At 37.9% G+C, this 20,774-nt stretch overlaps 1 protein-coding gene across 7 annotated transcripts in view; it reads left to right on the forward strand.

Moving 5' to 3' along the window:
- The window catches only part of LOC124137530 (protein spire homolog 1-like), a 133,064-nt gene extending 114,529 nt beyond the window's left edge, over nucleotides 1-18,535 (forward strand). For 2 of the 7 annotated variants that reach the window (XM_046503861.2, XM_046503863.2), the window contains exons 9-16: nucleotides 4,017-4,126; nucleotides 5,074-5,203; nucleotides 6,563-7,056; nucleotides 8,061-8,117; nucleotides 10,928-11,065; nucleotides 12,406-12,507; nucleotides 13,226-13,326; nucleotides 13,929-18,535. In XM_046503861.2, the coding sequence (XP_046359817.2) occupies nucleotides 4,017-4,126; nucleotides 5,074-5,203; nucleotides 6,563-7,056; nucleotides 8,061-8,117; nucleotides 10,928-11,065; nucleotides 12,406-12,507; nucleotides 13,226-13,326; nucleotides 13,929-14,202 (1,406 nt within the window). In that variant the 3' untranslated portion in view covers nucleotides 14,203-18,535. The remainder of the gene's footprint in view (nucleotides 1-4,016; nucleotides 4,127-5,073; nucleotides 5,204-6,562; nucleotides 7,057-8,060; nucleotides 8,118-10,927; nucleotides 11,066-12,405; nucleotides 12,508-13,225; nucleotides 13,327-13,928) is intronic. The other 5 variants (XM_046503862.2, XM_046503864.2, XM_046503865.2 and 2 more) reach the window with 5 other exon arrangements.
- Nucleotides 18,536-20,774: the final 2,239 nt, after the last annotated feature.

Consider the following 20,774-nt stretch of genomic DNA (forward strand, 5'->3'; position numbering starts at 1 on the left):
CTCAGACATAAATGTATGTCTTGAAGTGCTGACTGTCTCAGACATAAATGTATGTCTTGAAGTGCTGACTGTCTCAGACATAAATATATGTCTTGAAGCACTGACCGCCTCAGACATAAATGTATGTCTTGAAGTGCTGACTGTCTTAGACATAAATATATGTCTTGAAGTGCTGACCGTCTCAGACACAAATGTATGTCTTGAAGTGCTGACTGTCTCAGACATAAATGTATGTCTTGAAGTGCTGACTGTCTCAGACATAAATATATGTCTTGAAGCACTGACCGCCTCAGACATAAATGTATGTCTTGAAGTGCTGACTGTCTTAGACATAAATATATGTCTTGAAGTGCTGACCGTCTCAGACACAAATGTATGTCTTGAAGTGCTGACTGTCTTAGACAGACATGTTTGTCTTGAAGCCCTGTCTCAGACAAAAATGTATGTCTTGAAGCACTGACCGCCTCAGACACAAATGTATGTCTTGAAGTGCTGACTGTCTTAGACAGACATGTTTGTCTTGAAGCCCTGTCTCAGACAAAAATGTATGTCTTGAAGCACTGACCGCCTCAGACACAAATGTATGTCTTGAAGTGCTGACTGTCTTAGACAGTCATGTTTGTCTTGAAGCCCTGTCTCAGACATAAATGTATGTCTTGAAGTGCTGACTGTCTCAGACATAAATATATGTCTTGAAGCACTGACCGCCTCAGACATAAATGTATGTCTTGAAGTGCTGACTGTCTTAGACATAAATATATGTCTTGAAGTGCTGACCGTCTCAGACACAAATGTATGTCTTGAAGTGCTGACTGTCTTAGACAGACATGTTTGTCTTGAAGCCCTGTCTCAGACAAAAATGTATGTCTTGAAGCACTGACCGCCTCAGACACAAATGTATGTCTTGAAGTGCTGACTGTCTTAGACAGACATGTTTGTCTTGAAGCCCTGTCTCAGACAAAAATGTATGTCTTGAGGCACTGACTGTCTCAGATATAACTGCAAACTTCTAACCCAGGCTGATTGTGACAACTCCCACTCAAAGGACATTAGCCTTGGTGGCAGAATATGCCTGAGGCGTGTGCTTAAGTGTATAATATTAAGTAAGTAATTCACATTTGTGATCACGGTCTTTCCTCAGCATTGCCTCTACTAATAGGTAGGCCAGAAATATGTCTCTCCCTCAAGGCTCATTCAGCCGGTAGTATTTCAGGGTGAACTGACCTCATCTCAGCTATATTGGGAGGTGATAGTTTATCTGACCAGTGTCAGACTGGGCCAATGTTTAGATGCCTGTGTTGGTCAGTTAATTTGACATGTCAAAGGGACATATCGGACAGCTGTCTTCAAAGCTTCGCCACATTTGATTGGCTTGAGACGTGACATCATGGCTGGTGGCTCTCTTCAGCCATAGTGTTAATAGCTCAGTGGGATTTATACAGACTGGGTTGACAAGAGGTAGGTGATGATAGAGTCATGTTGCAGTTTGGGGATTTATTAATCATGATGTTTCTTCATGGAGAACTTTAATAATGTACATGATTTTTGTGATATATTTAACTTACTTTAAAATGATGGAATTATACATGTTGTGTACAAAGACATGGAGTAAAAAACTCCTTGGATGAACATTGTCCAATCAACACAAGACTACAGTGCTTGTAACTGGAATCACAATGATCGGCAGGTGTTGTCGGGATAAAACTGGATTGGGAAATCATCCCTCAAAAGACAATCATTCCTGAAGATGTTCAAGTCCATATAACCAGGGGTGAGAATCTTACGCAGATCCGCGAATTCTGTGAATTTTGAGTGCCAGATTTGATAAAAATCCCCCATAAAACACGTCCAAATTATGGACCCTCCATTGAAAAGAAGTTACAGCTGAAAAGGAAAATATTCATTCTCATCCCTGTATAACCATAAGATTTTTTATTTATGGAATCAATTCAAACCTCATGTTTTTTAAGTTCCAAAGAGCCAGGACAACAATACATTTTTCACCTTTTTACTGTAATTTGTAATTGGGTCAAGCCATGAAAACGGGAGTCCTGTGATTCATTGCTAAATGGTGTGGCTCTTGTATAGAAACCTTAAAGGTTAATGAAGCCTATATATGATAAGGAGGTTTATGAATATGTCTATTATAATCGAGGCTATTGTTAGCAGGGTAAGTTTGTTATAAGTGCTAGCCTGTACAAAATGTATTTAACTCTTGACATTGATTGTGATTAGTTGAATAACAACTAGCTGCTGTGATAACCGCCATCTGTGTAAATTCCCGATGACTGTCACTGTTGCAGTCAGTTGGTTTCCTTGGTTACCATGATTAAGTGAGTGAATGTTATTCGGTGCCTAAATCGGGAATGTTCCCGCAGTAATCATATCTGGGCCATCAAACCAGGGGTTGATAGTATGAGCATACCATGCTATGGGGGTATGATGCCACACAATCAGCCAGGTCACATGTCATGAGATGCTGAGATAACTCGGTTCTCATGCTATGCAAGGTATTTGCTTATAGCAGTAGATATAGACTATTCTACCATGACATTGAAGAATGCTTGATTATGATTGGTTAAAAAGAGGTTTCCTTTTTACTTGGGAAACCCCTTTTAAATATATTAAGCCTTTTCATACAAAAAAAATGTGTGTAATTACATCGATAGCCTACATATCGATTCATAAAAAATGGCTGCTGATCAATCACCCATAGGAACTGTAAAATGTATTGATATTTCTTCTATTACACGCTGGTTTCTAATACAAGCTGTGTCAAGGGTTCTCGTGAAATTAATTGACGCCTGAACATCTTATAGAGGAAATACAGTATAGTTTGTTAAAGAACATTTGGTACCTTATTCAGATATGAAGTAACAAATTATGACATAAAAATATATATGATATGTAATTATATAACTTGAATGATTGTTTTTATTTTTATGATTGATAACTAAGAAATATTTTTACATTTTATAAAATAAATTATGACAAAATATAATTTAACAATTTCAAGTATAATTTTATTATACATGATAAAATTATTACTGGTAATAGTTTCAATTTCGGGTGTGATTATTTGTTTCGTCTGATATTTTGCAAAATGGAAATTTCAACCTGTCAAACAGTTTTATATATACTGAACAATAAAATCAGATAGAGTATGCAAATAGTTTTATTTCCATAATTACCACTGTGAACAACTAATGCTTATGGAATTCATACAATGCGAAGTATGCACACCTCACAGTAATGTGACAAATACTTCAGGGAAAATAAACACATCTAAACAGGAAATAATCAAGTCCAGAAATGCTTTTTAAAAACTATCCACAAGGATATGTCTTAAAACCCAGCCATTATGCAACAGATGCTCGCACTCACACAAGCTTAGGTAATGACACAGAATGTGTTATTCGTCTGTCATTTATGGCGGAGTCTCCCTGTGGGGGTTTACGATGGACGGTTGTCACGGCGAGGCTGACATGACAAATATGTGTCGTGTGACTGATTGCTGAAGCTACTCTCATGACTTGCTGTTTGACCGGCGATGATAAGTGTGGTCAGTCAAGTTTGACCAAATTACTTTGCAAGTTGTTGGGTTAGGACAGTGTTTACATAGAAGGCTTTGTCCAGGGAGTAGGGACACTGTGACTTTGTTTTTGTAAGGATTTTTTGGTTTTGTGAGTCAGTTTGAAGTTTGAGGATAATGTATTAACGATGTTTTTGTACTAGGGTGTGTCTCTACTGCTGTTGGTTAATATGTTTGGAATTATGGCATTTAAGATGTGTACTTCGTGGAGGAATTTCTCTGAGCTATTTGTACACTTTCCTAGCTGCCTAGTTCATTGCTTACTTTTGATGGATAGTTCATATTGATAACTGTAATTGTCCACTACTTGCCTTCATACAATCTGTTTGCAACTGATAATATTGATATCTAATAAGTGTAATTTGTTAAGATGGTATTCAATGACGTTATTGTCATTTTTTTCATTTTGTTATTTCCATTTCAGTGGAGACGTCACGGACAAAACTAAATCGTGGGGATTCAGATGAAAGTCCCCTTCCTGTGAGGAAAGTAATCAAACCTGACTTCACTCTTCTCCTGAACAATAGTTTTGAGGTAAGTAGTGTAACTGTTAGAGGTCTTGGACATACTACATTTGTCTGAGTGGTCTGTACCTTGTATCTTTTTAGGCCTTACTTAACTGTTTGGGTGCGGTCGGGTAGCCTAGTGGTTAAAGCGTTCACTCGTCACGTCGGAGACCCGGGTTTGATTACAATGTGTGAAGCCCATTTCTGCTGTCCCCCGCCATGATATTGCTGGAATATTGCTAAAAGCGGCGTAAAACCATACACACTCACTCACTTAACTGTTTGTGTGATCTGGTTGATTGTATGTCATTGTACCCAGTGTGGATTGTTGCTCACGCTATCAACCACTGGTTTGCCTGGGTCAGACTCCATCATTTACAAGCAGATGTGATAGAGCTGACTGTGGTTCAGTGCAGCTGATTAGTAGCTTCGTATTGCACTTGGGGCAGTGCCTGATGTGTTCGCTCGTCACCTGACCCGGGTTCGCTTCCTCACATGGATACTATGTGTGAATTCAATTTCTGGTGTCATTCACTGGGAGTTGCTGGAATATTGTTAAAAGTGACGACAAAGTACCTCACTCACTCTTATTGTACTTGTCTTTGAACATTCTGCACACGAAAAAATTATCATACAAATTAATTATTTGCTGTGTAAGATGTTTGGCATGATTTGTTTGTTTGTTGTTTGTAACGCCGCACTCAGCAATATTCCAGCTATATGACGGCGGTCTGTAAATAAGCGAATCTGGACCAGACAATCCAGTGATTGACATCACGAGCATCGATCCACGCAACTGGGATGTGATGACATGCATCAACCAAGTCGCCTTTTACGGCAAGCATAGGTTGCTGAAGACCTATTCTAACGAGGTGGCTATGACAAGGATATATGTATATCATCCTTATCCTTTGAATCAAGTGTTTTTGAAATTTGTTTTAAAAAGTAGACTTGTTATCGCGTAACTTGTTGTAGGAGGAACTGTCTGACGACGAGGGCAACCTTGGAGAGGAGAGTAGAATTCACGTGGGGGCGAGCCAGATCTCCCCACTGTCTCCAGTGTCCCCTGTACACGACCACATCACGCCTGTCATGGAACGTCCTGGTTAGTATAGACACGGATCATATTCTATAGGGAAAGTAACAGAATATCTGATTTTGAAAATGATAGATAAATGTTTATGATGTTTAAATAAACTAGGGCTGGCTATTGATATAGATCTTAGAGATCATTTAACGTTAATTAAATATTGATCAGTTATCGATAAATAACCGAGAAGTACCTTTGAGCAAATATGCAAAAAGCTGAGAAAGAAAACAACATATTTCACGACACTGGTGAGTGGTGACACGTTTATGAATGTATTAATTTGTGGATATTAAGATGTATTGCTTTCTGTCTTTTGCAATGGACAAAAACAAATCTGCTTTGGTAAATTAAAACCGAATTTTATCACAATAGTGTAAGATATCGATGACACAATTTTCATATCGATAATCATTATATTTCTTCTTATCAACAATAATTCCGATTAGCTGGCCCTATTTTTTACCTGCTAAAATGAAATAGTCATGTGTGTGGTGAAATCAACATAGATCAATCATGCTTGTCATATTTTGAGTTTTAATGTAACAATGTTTTCCACTACATTGACGTGGATAAGATATTTGTATCGGTGATGCAGGGATTATGTTGAAAGATGTTCATATCATGCAGGGATTATGTTGAAAGATGTTCATATCATGCAGGGATTATGTTGAAAGAAGTTCATATCATGCAGGGATTATGTTGAAAGATGTTCATATCATGCAGGGATTATGTTGAAAGATGTTCATATCATGCAGGGATTATGTTGAAAGAAGTTCATATCATGCAGGGATTATGTTGAAAGAAGTTCATGTCTTTCTGCCATGCAGCATTTTCAAACTCTTCGTGAAAAACTAAAACACTTTCAAAAAGATGCAAATTTAGTTCAAGGATGAAGATTTGTAAGGATTTGTAAATAGAGGTCAATGGTTTGTTTTGAGATTCAACTGGAGAATCACATTTTGACAAGTTTGCATATCAGGTAAGATGAGCGTCTGCCTTGACCCTGCAGTTTCCTTTTTGTAAGGCAACCATGCCTGCGATTTCCCCACTATTCCAAACACCCAGCACATGCCCCAACCACCAGAAAAAATCACTGTGGCTGCACTGTATTGAAATGTTGCACAGAACTGACCCCAATTGTTGAAGTTGTAGCATAACAAAAAGTTTAATTGTTACTTGTTAACAAAACTGCACATTTGTGAAATGTGGTGTATTTTGAACAGTTTGTCATTTTGGCACGATTGTTTACTAATGATCGGAAGGATGCAACATCACGGAGAATTGAAAGAACCAAAATACAGAACAGCAGGGTGAAAGTATTTTTCGACATTTCAATAAATACTTTTTGACAGTTGTAACTTTTTTCTATAACAGTCCTACGAGATCATACCACTGCGGAGCGAGTTTGCAAACTTCAAAGGAGACACACGATCATGGTGTGTGAATCGCCGACAGAGGGCAAGGTAATCCAGAAAGAGTTACCTCCCTTAGAGGAAGACCCAGAGAGAGAGCTGGAAGAGGAAGTTGAATTTCTGTCCCAGAATTCTTCCTCACACTACACTAGTCCACCATCGTATTGTGCCGGTAACATTCGGCGACAAATGATAGCTCACCAGACTAGTCAAAATAATTCACGTCAAATGGCGTCTGAACGAACTGAACACAGGAAGTCTTCTGCTGGGAGTTTAAGTGCGATTCCGGAAGTCGATGATAATTGCACGGATCATGATGTATCCGATAGTGTTTGTGATGTGGATCTGTCTGAATTGAATGCATCCGAACTTTTGCATGTGAACTGGAAAACTGCATGTACACGCGATGGAGCGTCTAACGGTCACTCGCACTGTCAAGACTGTCGGCCTAAACCTGTAAGTAATCTAACTGTCTTTACTCTAACTCACCCATTACCCATAGTTCCTTCCCACCACTTCCTGTTTTGTCTGATTTCAATGGAGAACTTCATCATGTTGGATTCAAAATATTCATAATGACTTCAGCAAAAGAATTTGCCGGATCACATTTGATTACTTCGTATTTGGTCATTCTTTGACCCTGTATGTTAAGTTCTTTTGTAATAAAGGTTGGTGGGCTAGCCCAGTGGTTAAAGAGTTTTAATAATAATAATAATAATGATAATAATAATAATAATAATAATTATTATTATTGAAAAAAATGAAAGCCTTGTAAGTGACTCAGTTTTTTTAGCCCTCGTCCAACATATTTTAACACATAGGCACACTGTTTAAAATGGAACTTTTCTACAAGCTGAAAGATGGCTTCAACACGAGGAAAATTGCTTTGGGCGAGTGTCAAATTCTTTCCTTCTGATAACAATTTAATATCCATCCACCCTAATCATCTGCAAGGATCCATATATTTCATTGTTTGCTTTAAATCTACTGGTAGTCAAAGATTGCTTTCGGATAGTGAGATTGCTGTGTCATTTGTGAAGATTTAATCACAGTAACATGATGAGAGCTCTCCAGACCAGACTTGTCACTTGATATCATGGTCTCACCATGGTCTCACCGTGGTCTCACCAGGAACTCATTTTGCACTGTGATAAATGATTCTATTTCAGGACTGGAATAAATATCTCTTTCCTATGAAACAAGAGTTAAGAAATTTAAAGAATTTCAAATTTTAATCATGAGAAACCCATATTGTTTTTTTAAATTGTTTTGTTGTTATGCTAACTCATGTGCTCACAGTTTTAATCAGACATGCTTGAATTTATGAGTTTTATAGAATAGCAATGCTTGAATATATTTTAGCAACATTGAGAAGTGTATTTGTCTTGTAGTTCATGCATGCTAGATTTAATGTATTTCATTTACACATTTCCTTGATATTTACCAATTTGCCGTTTTAGTTTTCATTCTACCAGGAACTTTTCCAACGCCCCTATCGACATCCCTATGTTATAGAGGTATCGATTTACTGCTGAATAAGCAAGCTTCTGTGTTTGTGACTGTTTGCGCACTCCAGTTGGTTTTGATGTTTTGTTGACAAATGCAGTTGTTGACACCTTGTGTTTTGAAATGAAACTCTTATACACTTCTTGCTGAAATTTCTACAAGATCCCTTTCCTTGGAGAAACATTTGCACAGTGCATTTTCCCATCATCACTTTAAAAATTCCAGAATTTAAGAATTGTTATTTACGATATTTCAAGCATTTGTTTAACATTAACAATTAACATTCCTAATGATTTTGTCTGTATAACATTTGGAGGAGATTTGTTTAATTGTACATTTATGTATATGACATTGCTTACATCTAACAAACTGTACAAATGTGTACTTATACTCATAAAAATAATAGTCTAAAGAAAATTAGAATTACTTGAGAAGTATTGGTATTAAATAGTAAGAAGTGTCACTATTATCTAGTTCTCAAATACACCAGGGCCCACTTGCACAAAGCGATCTTAGCACTAAGATGATCTTAACTCCCATACTTTAACATAGGCTTACAATAGTCTTAGCGCTAAGATCGTTTTGTGCAAGTGGGCCCAGGGATTGAGTGGAGCAGTTTCTTTCTTTGCATGAACTTTTCCTTGCTAGTTTCATTTCCTCTTTACTGTTTTCTTCAGAGTTTGATTTGCCTGAGGACGACAAAACAGATTTGGAAATTATTTAGATTTAATTATTCAGATAAATTATTTATGATCTGTAATCCTTTGTTTAGAATTCAAACAACTAGCTAAAGTTCACATTACTAGGTCCCATTCCACAAGGCAATCATAGCGCTAAGATGATTGTAACTCCCATTCTTTGACAAAGGATTACGACAGTTGTAGCGCTATGATTGCTTTGCAGAATGAGGCCCTGAATTTTCTTGTATGTGAGTTTCTCATGTGAATGATGGAACCCTGATATTCAGTGGTCAAACTTGCTCTGCAGAGATGCACCCTTTAACTGTGCCAGATCCATTGGCAGTAGGTTCAGTCCTAGTTTTGCCACAATCCCTGGTTTGGCAGCACCATACTTTGCCTAACCAGCTTCATCATCAATTATGATCTGAGCTACTTTAGGCTCCCATCCATCTTCCCGAGGCAAGGGGTTTAACTGACTATAAAAGTCCAGTTTCCACTCTTGCCGAACTAGGCTGGTATTCTGGAGTTCCATTTTGGCTGGACTAACAAGTGTCTATGCATAGTCCTATCAAAATTGCGCAACAAACTACATGGATTTCAACATGCAGGTTTTGGTCAACTGCAGGATTTGCAATGCATGTGTACTGCCAATTGGGCATTGACAGATATTTTGCAAATCTTTTCATGCTTTTAGTCAAGGTGCCCAAGTGATGTAAGACCCATTTTATTACAAGATGGATCTTGATTATTGATCAGATCATATGGACTGGCCGCCACCATTTTGTTTGAAGCAACTGCAAGTGATATGAGTGATGGAATCTGAATGGTCAGTAAGAGGGACATAGAAGGGACATATCTCATAATAGTCACTGGTGGCGATACGATCAAGTCTGGAAATTCCAGCCTAGTTCGGCAAAGGGAACTGGGCTTTTATAGTCAGTTAATGCCCTTGCCTCGAGAAGATGGCTCCCATCTGGTAAACGAAGGACTGAAAAATTGTCAAAACGGTGTTAAAGAAAGTTGCTAACACATTAATATGACTGTAGATTCTTAGCATGGGCTGGTCACATTTCTGTCAGAACAGTTCTGTTGTCAGGTGTATGGGGCTTCTACAAATACAGCAGTATATACCATGGGCAGGACTTGTATAGCATTATGATGGCCAAATAGAGTGTCACACCTTGTGAAAGTTGCAGCTTCATTCTGTCCGGTCAAGGAAAATAGTCCTTGGTAGGAGATGGTAATCAAATTTCAGCTGAAGTTGCAACATTCATGAGGTCCCATTGTCAAGGTTGAGGGTTCATATTCCACACAAATAAAAAGATTAGATGTGTCACACTTATAATCCTCATCTCATACAATTCACTTGTTTCTGGTTTGTTTGTCTTTCAGAAGTTGTTTTTAATTAAATTAAAGTTTGATAAAGGCTAAAAGTAACAAAATATGGAATAATGTTAAAGCTTTCATTTTGAGGTATTTTAGATAAGATTATGACATAATGGTCTTCATTTCATTCTTGAATTAAGACGCAACAAATTTAGAACTATTACAAGCAACTTTCCCCTTGATCATAACACCTGTTAAATGTTTTTGGATATAATATTTGAGACAGAGATATCACATGTTAATTTTATTTAAGTATTAACACTATCACATGATAATGTTTTAACTTGTTTGTAGCTGGTGTAAAGTTGATGTTTTGGGCTGGTTATAAACAACGATAAACATACTTGTATAGATATTTGTTGGGACCAGCAAAATACTGTCAAAGGCCCCAGTTGGGGGTTAAAAAGCTTGAAAGGTCCTAATACCTAATTTAAACTACACTGGGGTTACAAGTCCCATATTTTGAGCCTTGATTTGTGAACATTGTATCTGTACTCATGTGTTTTACTACAGTTTTGAACATCAGAATTTGGGTTTGCCTCCCATATTAAGCTGAGATGCAGTGGTATTGTTTTACTTCAATGCTGTTCAAGTCATTGTTAAACCCAACTCACTAACTCTGTACACGTTAACCTACATCACAATAAGGTGGACAAGGATATGAAAAGTAGAACCATCTCAGTATGCTCTGGTGTGACAGAACTGTCTCAATCTGCTCTGGTGTGGCGGTTCTTAAAGAGTGTGGTTTCTTTCAGAAGAAGTGGCAGAACCCCATTGAATGTCTGAACCTCACCCTGGAGGAGGTGACCCATATCCGTACTGTGCTCACCAAGGCGGAGTTGGAGTCCCTCATCACCCAGCCGGAGCTCTATTCACAGGTCGCCAAGAGCAAGGTCAGTCAGAGGCATCATCAGATCAGAAACAATCAACAGTTTAAGGAAGAGAATTTATGGATGTCAACTTCTTTATTATGAGGAACACAACATTTCGGAAAATAGGCAAAACGTTGTGTTCCTCATAATAAAGAAGTTGACATCCATAAATTCTCTTCTTTATGTGTATCACTTCTAAATGCCTTTCAAAGACCTAATCAACAGTTTTGTCTTTCATACTTCCTTAATTATTGATCTGTTCTTTAATGCATCACTACAACACCCCATCAATGTGACAGCAGCCTGTAAATAATTGAGTCAGGACCAAAAATCCAGTGATTGATACTATGAGCAACGATCCTTACAATTGGAGAACGATGTCATGCAGTCACTGATCCTGATCCTAACAAGTATAGGTTGCTGGGTCCTCAATCTCATTAAAATCAGATGTTAGTCTTCGCGCTACTGCTAAACAAAGATCTGAGGACACCCCATTACGGGTCGCGTCAGAACGTCCTTTCGCGAATTTTGACCGACCACTGAAATGACTGACAAGAAATCGACATTGGCCAATCAGAAGGCAGCTTTCTCGAGCTTTACGACACTAGTTTCGAACTGGCGACTTCGCTTCAAAATATATTTTGATGTATTTTCGATTAAAAAAATTTAAAACTGAAGAAGAACATTCTTGAATGGCTTTTAGGTGGCCTTGATTGTATGGATATAATCATAAAACCTGTAACTGTCGTTCGGAATACCCTGTGTTAAATATATCGTGGTTGCATTATTAGAAAACACATTCCGACTGTCACTTTCGTGATCTGGTAAGCGACGATCTGATTGGTTGGATGAAAGGTCATTCTGACGTGACCCGTAATGGGATGTCCTCAGATCTTTGTTTAGCGATAGCGAGAACTAAGATCTGATTTTAATGAGATTGCTGGGTCCTGGTCCTGAGCAAGTCAAACCGGTGTCATTCATGAAAAGATCAATTTTGTCAGGTTACTCAATGAGATAAACATGTTCTTTAACAGAAAAAGCGGAATATCCTATCGATATAATTGGCAAGTTCTGTGGAGCACCTGCTATTCACCTGGTGTAAATCCAGGTTAGAACTGGTCCTCAGCAACCCATGCTTGTCGTAAGAGGCGACTAATGGGATCGGGTGGTCAGACTCGCTGACTTGGTTGATGCGTGTTATCATATCCCAATTGCATAGATCGATACTCATAATGTCATTCACTAGATTATCTTGTCCAGACGTGATTATTTACAGACCGCCGTCAGATAGTGCGAATAATGCTGAATGCATCAAAACAAACAATAAAACCTGCTCATCTGTCATCATGTTTGTGTTTCAGCTCTGCTTCTCTTGCAAGATCACCAAGTTTGCCCTGTTCGGGGAGTGGGGGACGAAGTGCCGGTTCTGTAAGCGGACAGTGTGCAGCAAGTGCCTTAGGAAGGTGAGAGTCGTGGAGGATCTGACTGCTGTACACCAACATGTTGTGTGAAGGCATATTCAGATCAGCCTTCAGTTGAAGGATGACACATAAAGAGGCACATAACAGACAGAAAAATGTCAGCTGTTATGGGTTTTTTTATTTGAAAAGAAATGTTGGGAACAAAGCATGAACAGATCTGTTTTAGACACAGACACTGTTTCATTGTTTTCTAACCCTTATGGGGTGCACGGGTGGCCCAGTCGTCTAAGGCGCCGTGATTAAACCCAGCCTACTCACTCACTTCTAACCCTTATGCTATTGCTATAGTTGCAAGTGAGCTACAGTGCTATGGCTGTGCTTAATATAAAAAAATGTATTCAGAAGAAATTTCCAAATTTATTTTAATTTTTTACTACCACTTTCTAAAGTCAGACAGCTGACTCTGACATCCAAGTAATAAAAACAGTTGAACCTGATCTGGATGCAGAGAAACGATTCTCGTCTCCAATCATGGTGTTCAGTGAGGAAGTACTTTGGTAACAGGAACAATGGCCGCCAGACAATCTGAATCATTTGGAAATCAATGATGTAGAAAAACTAATTTCATCAATATCCATTTTCTTGGTTATGAGGCTCCATCGTTTGGCTTACCTTCAAGATTATTACATTAAACAGCATGGATACTGCTCATGTAATGTCCGTTGATGACGTACTTTAACCTAGTTGTGGTTGCCTTCAGATGCATGTGCCGACAGAACACTTCAAGAACATCCCTGTGTACACACTGAGTCCGACGCCTCTCAGCCCCGAGATGAAGGAAGCTATTGAAACTTATAAAAGGTAAAGTCATCGAGTTCTGTTCATCCATGTTTGTTGTACAGTTCAAGTAAAACATGTTGAAGTGTCACTCCTCACGGGTGTAGATCTGGGGTAAAGGTGGTCCTGTAGTCAAAGGTGCTGCAAGAGGATGTGCAGAGTTGTGTCCCTTAGGCGTTTCTGCTGGCTATGATCATGGGTGCAAATCCCGGTTCAACACGATTGTTTTTTCAAGGGGACATGGGTGGCCCAGTGGTCTTAGGTTCTGTAAATTTCTGTGCAGAGTTGTGTCCCTTACACGTCCCAGAATCCTATGATTATGGATTCAAATCCCAGATTCCCCTTGATTATGATTCCCATGCCTGTGGGTTTCATCAAAATGATAAGCATCTGAGATCACTGTGTAGATCGATGCTCATGATGTCAGTCACTGGTTTGTCTGGTACAGATCTGATTATATTTCAAACCACAGACATTTAGCTGGAATATTGCTGAGTGTGGCGTTACACATCAAGCAAACAAACAGATAAGCAAACAAACAAATAAACTAGGTTTGGGTTACAAAAAACAAAACAGGTAATAACTCTGAAGACTGTAAGTGATGACACTGATCTTCTTTTTCACAGTTTGAGTCCCACGGGGTCGTCTCCACCCACACCTATTGTGCCCCGGAGACCCAACCTCGACAACCGCCCTGGCCGCAAGAAACCTCTGCAGAGGTCCCAGTCCATGCTAATCAAACCTGTTACCCCCAAAGTGACGAGAGGCCCCCTAATGAGCATTTGCTGTGATTGCAAGGATATGGTCACTGAGATCGTTAGAGCAGGCCGCACGTCCATTTCTTTGATCAACCAGGGTAAAGATCCTACTACTGAAGTGAGGCTCAACCTCATCAAGTGAGGCATGGCGAGATCTTGTGCTACTGTGCTAAAGCAAATTGTGAGTGCAAATTCAGGTTCTAATGAGGTGAAACTTTTACAATGGAAGCATTCCTCGTGACAGTTTGGGTACATTCGATGATGGATAAGCTGAGCCTGTGTTATAACATTGAAGATAACTGGATTTAACGAAGTGATTTTCAGTGTGTGAAAAAGGCTGAAATTTGGACATGGGATTTTGATATTCCGTGGCATGAATGACATGGATACATGGAATATATGGAATACATGTATTAATAATGTACAAGAAGTTGTGGACATCCCCTATCGTTTTGATCCGATATCTGACATTTTCTCCCAACTTGGAGCTTGTTGTCAGGCCTTCCTCCAAACAAGGAACATATGGTTACGATTGTGTGGAAGATAACACAAGATGCATTTGTCCTTCGATGGAAGAAAACACCAAGTGAAATCCAAGATGGATGCTGATCACCAATGAGAAGTGTGGATAATCACATTTGACTTCAAATCCAGGAATTGTTCATTTTGGATATTTGCCATATTCTCTGAATTTTATTTTTTATTTAAATTATTTGATGTTTCTGTTTAGTTTCATTCAAATTAGTGTTGCAATTAAGACAAATGAGTTTTAAATTAATCCATTTATATTTACAAGAAATTAAAACCAATTCTGAAGAATTATTTAAGCCAAAGAACATGAAATTAGCATATTTCAACTTAGTCCCATTTTAGAGGCATGTGAATAGTTTTTCTTCAAAGGAAAAATAGTATCTTATCCGAGTAAAAGTAGCAAAAGTGCCTGTCTCAGATAGAAGGAAGAATATTTAGTGCTTTGTATAATTGCAAATCCAAGATTTGTTTCAGAGGAAAGGGCACCAAATATAAAAACACCATTTACCATTTTGCTGGAATCTGTAAAACAGACATTTCTGTAGCAATGGTTACTTTCAACAAATCTTGAATCTCAAACTGATATATGTAACCATGAAACCGGAACTTTTCAAATTTGTTTATGTATATTTATACAGCACATTCATCTTGGTATAATCAACCATTCAGTTATTTCCATTACGATCAGGTTTGGTTTCCCAGGAGAAAAAAAATCATGCTAACATAATCAATGTACATTTTTGTGAATATATGAAAAGCTTTTGTTTTAAAAGGTGTCTTGTAACTATAGCAACATGTGAATAACCTAGTTACCATAGCAACCACATTCTTAACCTTGACATGGTGACCTTTGAGATTATGAAGCCGCAGTTAGAATACATTAAATACAACAGAATGAAAATATTATGCTGTGAAACCTATATTGTGAGGACTCCACCTGTAAACCTTTCCATTCTGGACACCTGTCATTCTGGACAGTTACACCTGGAATGAATGATTGATATTCCTTCTGACTCATTATTAATTATTGCATGAAGCTGTTGATGCAGATAGTTTCACTGTAGTATGAACATCCGGATTAAGTGTTGTTTCAGTTCAGTATTTCAAGGAAATATCCTATATTGGGAATAATTTCTTTTGATTATTTTCTAATCTTTCAAATGTTATTTAATATTTTTTTCATCATACATAGTTTGTACGATTGGTATATATGTCAGTGAAATATCGGCTATAATTTGACTGACATCTGACGTGTATGACGACAATTGATGTATCTAGCTGCCAGTAAACTGGAGGGCCACCATTTAACCTGCAAGTGTTACTGTATATAGATTTTATTCAGGACCCGTAGTCTTCCAAATATTTCACAACGCACGTACAAATTTTAGAACTGTTGATCTAGCTAGGGCTTTCATACGATTCTGACAGAGCTGTTGGTTTGATTGATGGAAGTGTTCTTGTATAGTTTCCATACAGATTTGGAAATATATTTCGTGTGATCTTTGAAGAATACAATTTGTGTTTGTTGAAGGTCAGTCATCCAATGGATGGCATTGAAGTGACAGGGAATATGCCTCCCTGGATTTTATTTGTAAGGTTGATGCTGTTGGGGTTAATTCCAATGAATAATTCAGAGACAATGTCCATGTACACCAAACATTTGTTAATTGTTAGTTCACAATACCTTCTGAAAGTCAACCAACCAGATATTTCTGACTATATATTACCTGATCAGGTCATCGGTTGCATGGTATAAGCTGAATTTGTTTTATAATGCAGAGTTGTGTCCCTTAGCCATGACAGGATCTGATTGTTCAAAACCCATATTCACCCAATTATGATCCAAACTGGTACATGTCAACAATTTTGTGGTTTCTTCCATCCTTGAGCTGACATGCATGATTTAACTGAAACAACGTTCAAAGCATAGTTAAACCCAACTCACTCACTCTCTCTTCAACTGCTGCTCTACATATGGCAATCATGCATGTCGTAAGAGGCGACTTGTTTGATGCATGTCATCGTATCACAATGGCATAGGGAGATGCTCATGATGTCAGTCACGTGACTGTCTGGCCAAGACTTGATTATTTACAGACGGCCATCATATAGCTGGAATATTGCTGAGTGCAGTGTTGAACAACGAACAACAACATGTGGCAGATACAGCCATGATTTCATGGTTGTTTCACACAGATCGTGATGCAGTGTCGATGTCATCAAAACAACTGAGCACATGTGCTTCCCCAAGCAATATCAAGTCAAATCCATCAATTAAATCAAACAAAGAAACAAAGTGTTTCTCAAAGACAGAGATAAGGCTGAAGGAATTGAAAATATTTTAGGATCTTATCTGAAAAGTTGACTCATTTTTTGAAGAATCAAACTTCAAGTGTTTTCTTTCATCAAAGTTTGGTATTTACAACAACCAGACTCTGAGGTCTGAAGATGAGAATACTAATGTTGGTCACATTGCTCAGCTACCATTGGTCAGTTCAACTTGTTGCCTCAGGGTTATGTTGCCTGCAGACTTACCTCCCTTGGCTGGCCAGTGGAGTGTAAGATTGAATCACATTTATTCAGCAACGACCGAGTGTAACACTTACACACTGACTTTAAATCAAATTCATTTTTAGACATTTCTCATTTAATTTATAGTCTTGCTGAATGAGATTGTTTGGTAGAGCTGGACAAAGGCTGAGGGAGCCATGAATGTGAATGTCCTTCGATCCTTCTGAAACTTCAAAAATAAGATGCTCACTCTCAACCCTGTTTGGAGGCCCAGTTGTCTAAGGCATGGGATTCGCTGGGCAGAGTTGTCTCCCTTAGGTGTTTCAGAAGAAATCCTCATTCGTCCTGATTGAGTTTCTAGTTTTGTCAGCACCATATCTGTGCTTGGTTGTTTCTCCAAAGTGGTAAACGTCTTAGACCTGCATCACTTTAGGGTTCCCTCCGAAATCAAACTGACACACAGTGATATAACTGAAATACAGTTCTTCAAAGCGACATTAAACCAAACTCACTCTCTCTGGCCCCTGATATGGAGAAATCTAGCCTCTGCCTTTGAGAAACACTGATGAAATGTCCGAATCAGAGCAATAATTGTTACGACTAGGAATCCCCTGTATAGGCCCAAATATACGTTGCTTGTTGGTTGCTAGTCACATGACTGTCCATATTAATATTGCTGTTTTACATGTTTATTTATTGTACATTGTTTTAGATTCTAACATGTTATCCAATAGGTTTTAATCACCAATGACCCTCACAGACATATCTGTATGTTCCTCATCGTCACCACTCCTGATATTTTAATTTCACTGTTCCATCACTATGCTATTTAAGTTTGTATTTAGAGCTGATGTTGGCAGATTATGTATATCTCAGGAAATTAATTCAGTTATATAGATGTGCTTACATTCTATTTCCTAGCCATGTTTTGCCAGTTTATTTTGCCCAATTTACAGAGTTGTGAATTGCTTCAGTTTGTTACAATGGATATGTTTGTATTAACTTGACAATAGACTTTTTATTCCACAGTTTTAACACACAAAGCTGGTTGTGTGCTGAATAGCACAGAACTGATTGAAGGGAGGTAACTCTCAGAAAGATTGTTATGTGATAATCAGACCGCTGCCTTGTTCAACATAAGGGAGGATTTTCTTATTTTACTTTTCATGTGATGGAGATGTTAAATTACTAACTGGACACACACAACTATAACAGACAAGTAATTATAGGGGCACTAATTATTGCCTAATGTAACATCTGGAATGCCTCTTGTACGTACAGCATAGGTTACATTTCAGTGTGAGAGATAATAACTACCAATTTTCTTGGGCAACAGCTTTTGAAAACTTAATGCAGAGGTCAGTGTTTGTTTCATTTGAGAAAAGGTATACCGACAAGGGGTCACTATTGTTTGTTATGGTCCCTCAAGAAAAGTAAAATGGATAATGTTAATTTTTTATTTATCTAATGATTGTGTTAAGCTTAGAGATAACAGAAAAGATCACCCCTATACACATGCACAATTCTGAAACTATGTATACAGCCCAGATGACATTTTGTTCTTTGACGCCTTTTTGTCTCCTTGAAATGCTGTTTGCAATAGATATTTTTATTTATAAATCATAAGATCAACCCACAAACTAATACAAATGTACTTCATTATTCCAATGTTCTTTTGTATTTTAAACAAGAAATATATCCTATATTTTCACTAAGTAAGCTTAAGTGTATCAGTGTCACCTTGGGTGAAGGTTAAGTACTGTAAATCACCAAATTAATACATCACCAAATTAATGCGAGTGTTGCCCTTTGGCCTAAAATGCGTCGTGAAATTAATGTGAGTAGGCCTTTCTTTGAACTCATCGGAAAACAATAACACCAAGACAAGACTTCAGGTTCCGTGATAAAGTATATGGTGACAGCAGTTTGATGGAATGATATCATCACAAAAATAACTTCAACAAACTTCCATGAAATCAAAAACTGGATATTCCAAAAAAGGCATATTCAAATGCGATAGGTTAGATGAGCAGCGTTATGTATTTACCACGACTGCTGTTGCTGTACTGGACATGTTCACTACGTTGGTTAGCTTGTAATTATAAGCTTATTTAATCAGCATAGATGGTTGGCAACGTCATAACTGCTTGATGAACTTATGTAAACAAACGCAACACTTGACACTGAACGTGGAGAAAAGCGCTAAATTTAGTGCTCAATTACATTGTTTATTGCGAGCTTTGTTATATATATGTGCCATCGTTTCCGCCCATGCGCAGTGAACCTGACATGACAATAAACTCCCATATGTTGAGATAGAATACTCGCATTAATTTCATGATTTACAGTATGTCACAGTATAAGCTCATAGATGGATTTGTATATAATATACTTTTCACATCATTGTGCTAAGTCCCATTTTAAAGCTTCCTTTTATTTCTTTGAGCCTTAGTGAATTAGACAGATTTTATGTTTCATTCAGCTGTGGAAGACGGATTGTTTAGGTGGAGTATCAATTTTTAAGGACCTGTCAGGAAAGTAGTATTCAGACATGACGTAAACACTATTTGTCACAGGGTGCACGGGTGGCCCAGTCATCTAAGGCACTGTGGTTCGCTGTGTAGAGTTGCGTCCCTTGGGCACGCCAGAAACTTATTATTGTGGGTTCGAATCCCGGTTCCCCCCGATTATGTTTCTAGGTTTGTCAGCACCATACCCGTGCTCGTGGGTTTCACCGAAGTGGTAAACGTCTGAAACCTTCATCACTTCGGGCTTTCCTCCAACATTAAGCTGACACGCCACGATATAACTGTAATACTGTTAAAAGCGGCGTTAAACCCAACTCACTCACTATTTGTCACATTCCAGAAAAGTAATAGTGTTAATGCTGTAACTGGTACACAGAATAGTGGCAATTCATTTTCCTAATGATAAAACATTGCAGTTTATGAAATATATGTTAGACTAAGCTTCTGTAGATCTGATTATTCTCTTCTGTTTTTTTGGGCATTCATTTTCCTAACTCCACTCTTATAATGATTCTTACCTTGAATCTGTCAGAAAATTTCCACTTCATCAATTCAGGAAAGTCTTTTCAAAACTGACATATATTTTGGATTGTCCATTATTTACTGTGTTTTTTGCTATTTACAGTTCTTTCTGGTGTTTCTGTTTTATATTGTACAGAGATCTGACAGTTGTGAAATGTTGTGCCACATTATCAATCTGATTTGTGAGATAGCACTGCCTCAGTTCCAGAGTGTGATATGAAAATCAGGGTTAGACATTAGGAATAGTAAATTGGTGAAATTATGCCTGTCCTGGCTCTGTACAAGTATGCCAGATACAGACAGAGATCAAAAAGGTAAATCTAACCCTGTGAAAATGTGATCAAAATAGTTAGAAGTAGTTGTGATACAAGGATAACCCCTTGGTACAATGTATAGATCAAAATATGTTGTCATCAAAATAGTATTTGTGTTTAAGAATCAAACGTAGCCTCTGCTACATTCCTTACAAATACTTTGTGTGATATTGAATTGGTTGTGATTAAATTATTGAATATGATTGTTTCAAAATGCTAAGTTTCTGTGAAACCCAAATTTGGCATTTATGTTATACAATCTTTAATTTTATGTTCTGTGAATAATCTATAAGCAAAACAGTGATGAT

Source organism: Haliotis rufescens, unplaced genomic scaffold (genome assembly GCF_023055435.1).
Source record: "Haliotis rufescens isolate VD_foot unplaced genomic scaffold, xgHalRufe1.0.p SCAF_19, whole genome shotgun sequence".
Classification (NCBI taxonomy): domain Eukaryota; kingdom Metazoa; phylum Mollusca; class Gastropoda; order Lepetellida; family Haliotidae; genus Haliotis; species Haliotis rufescens.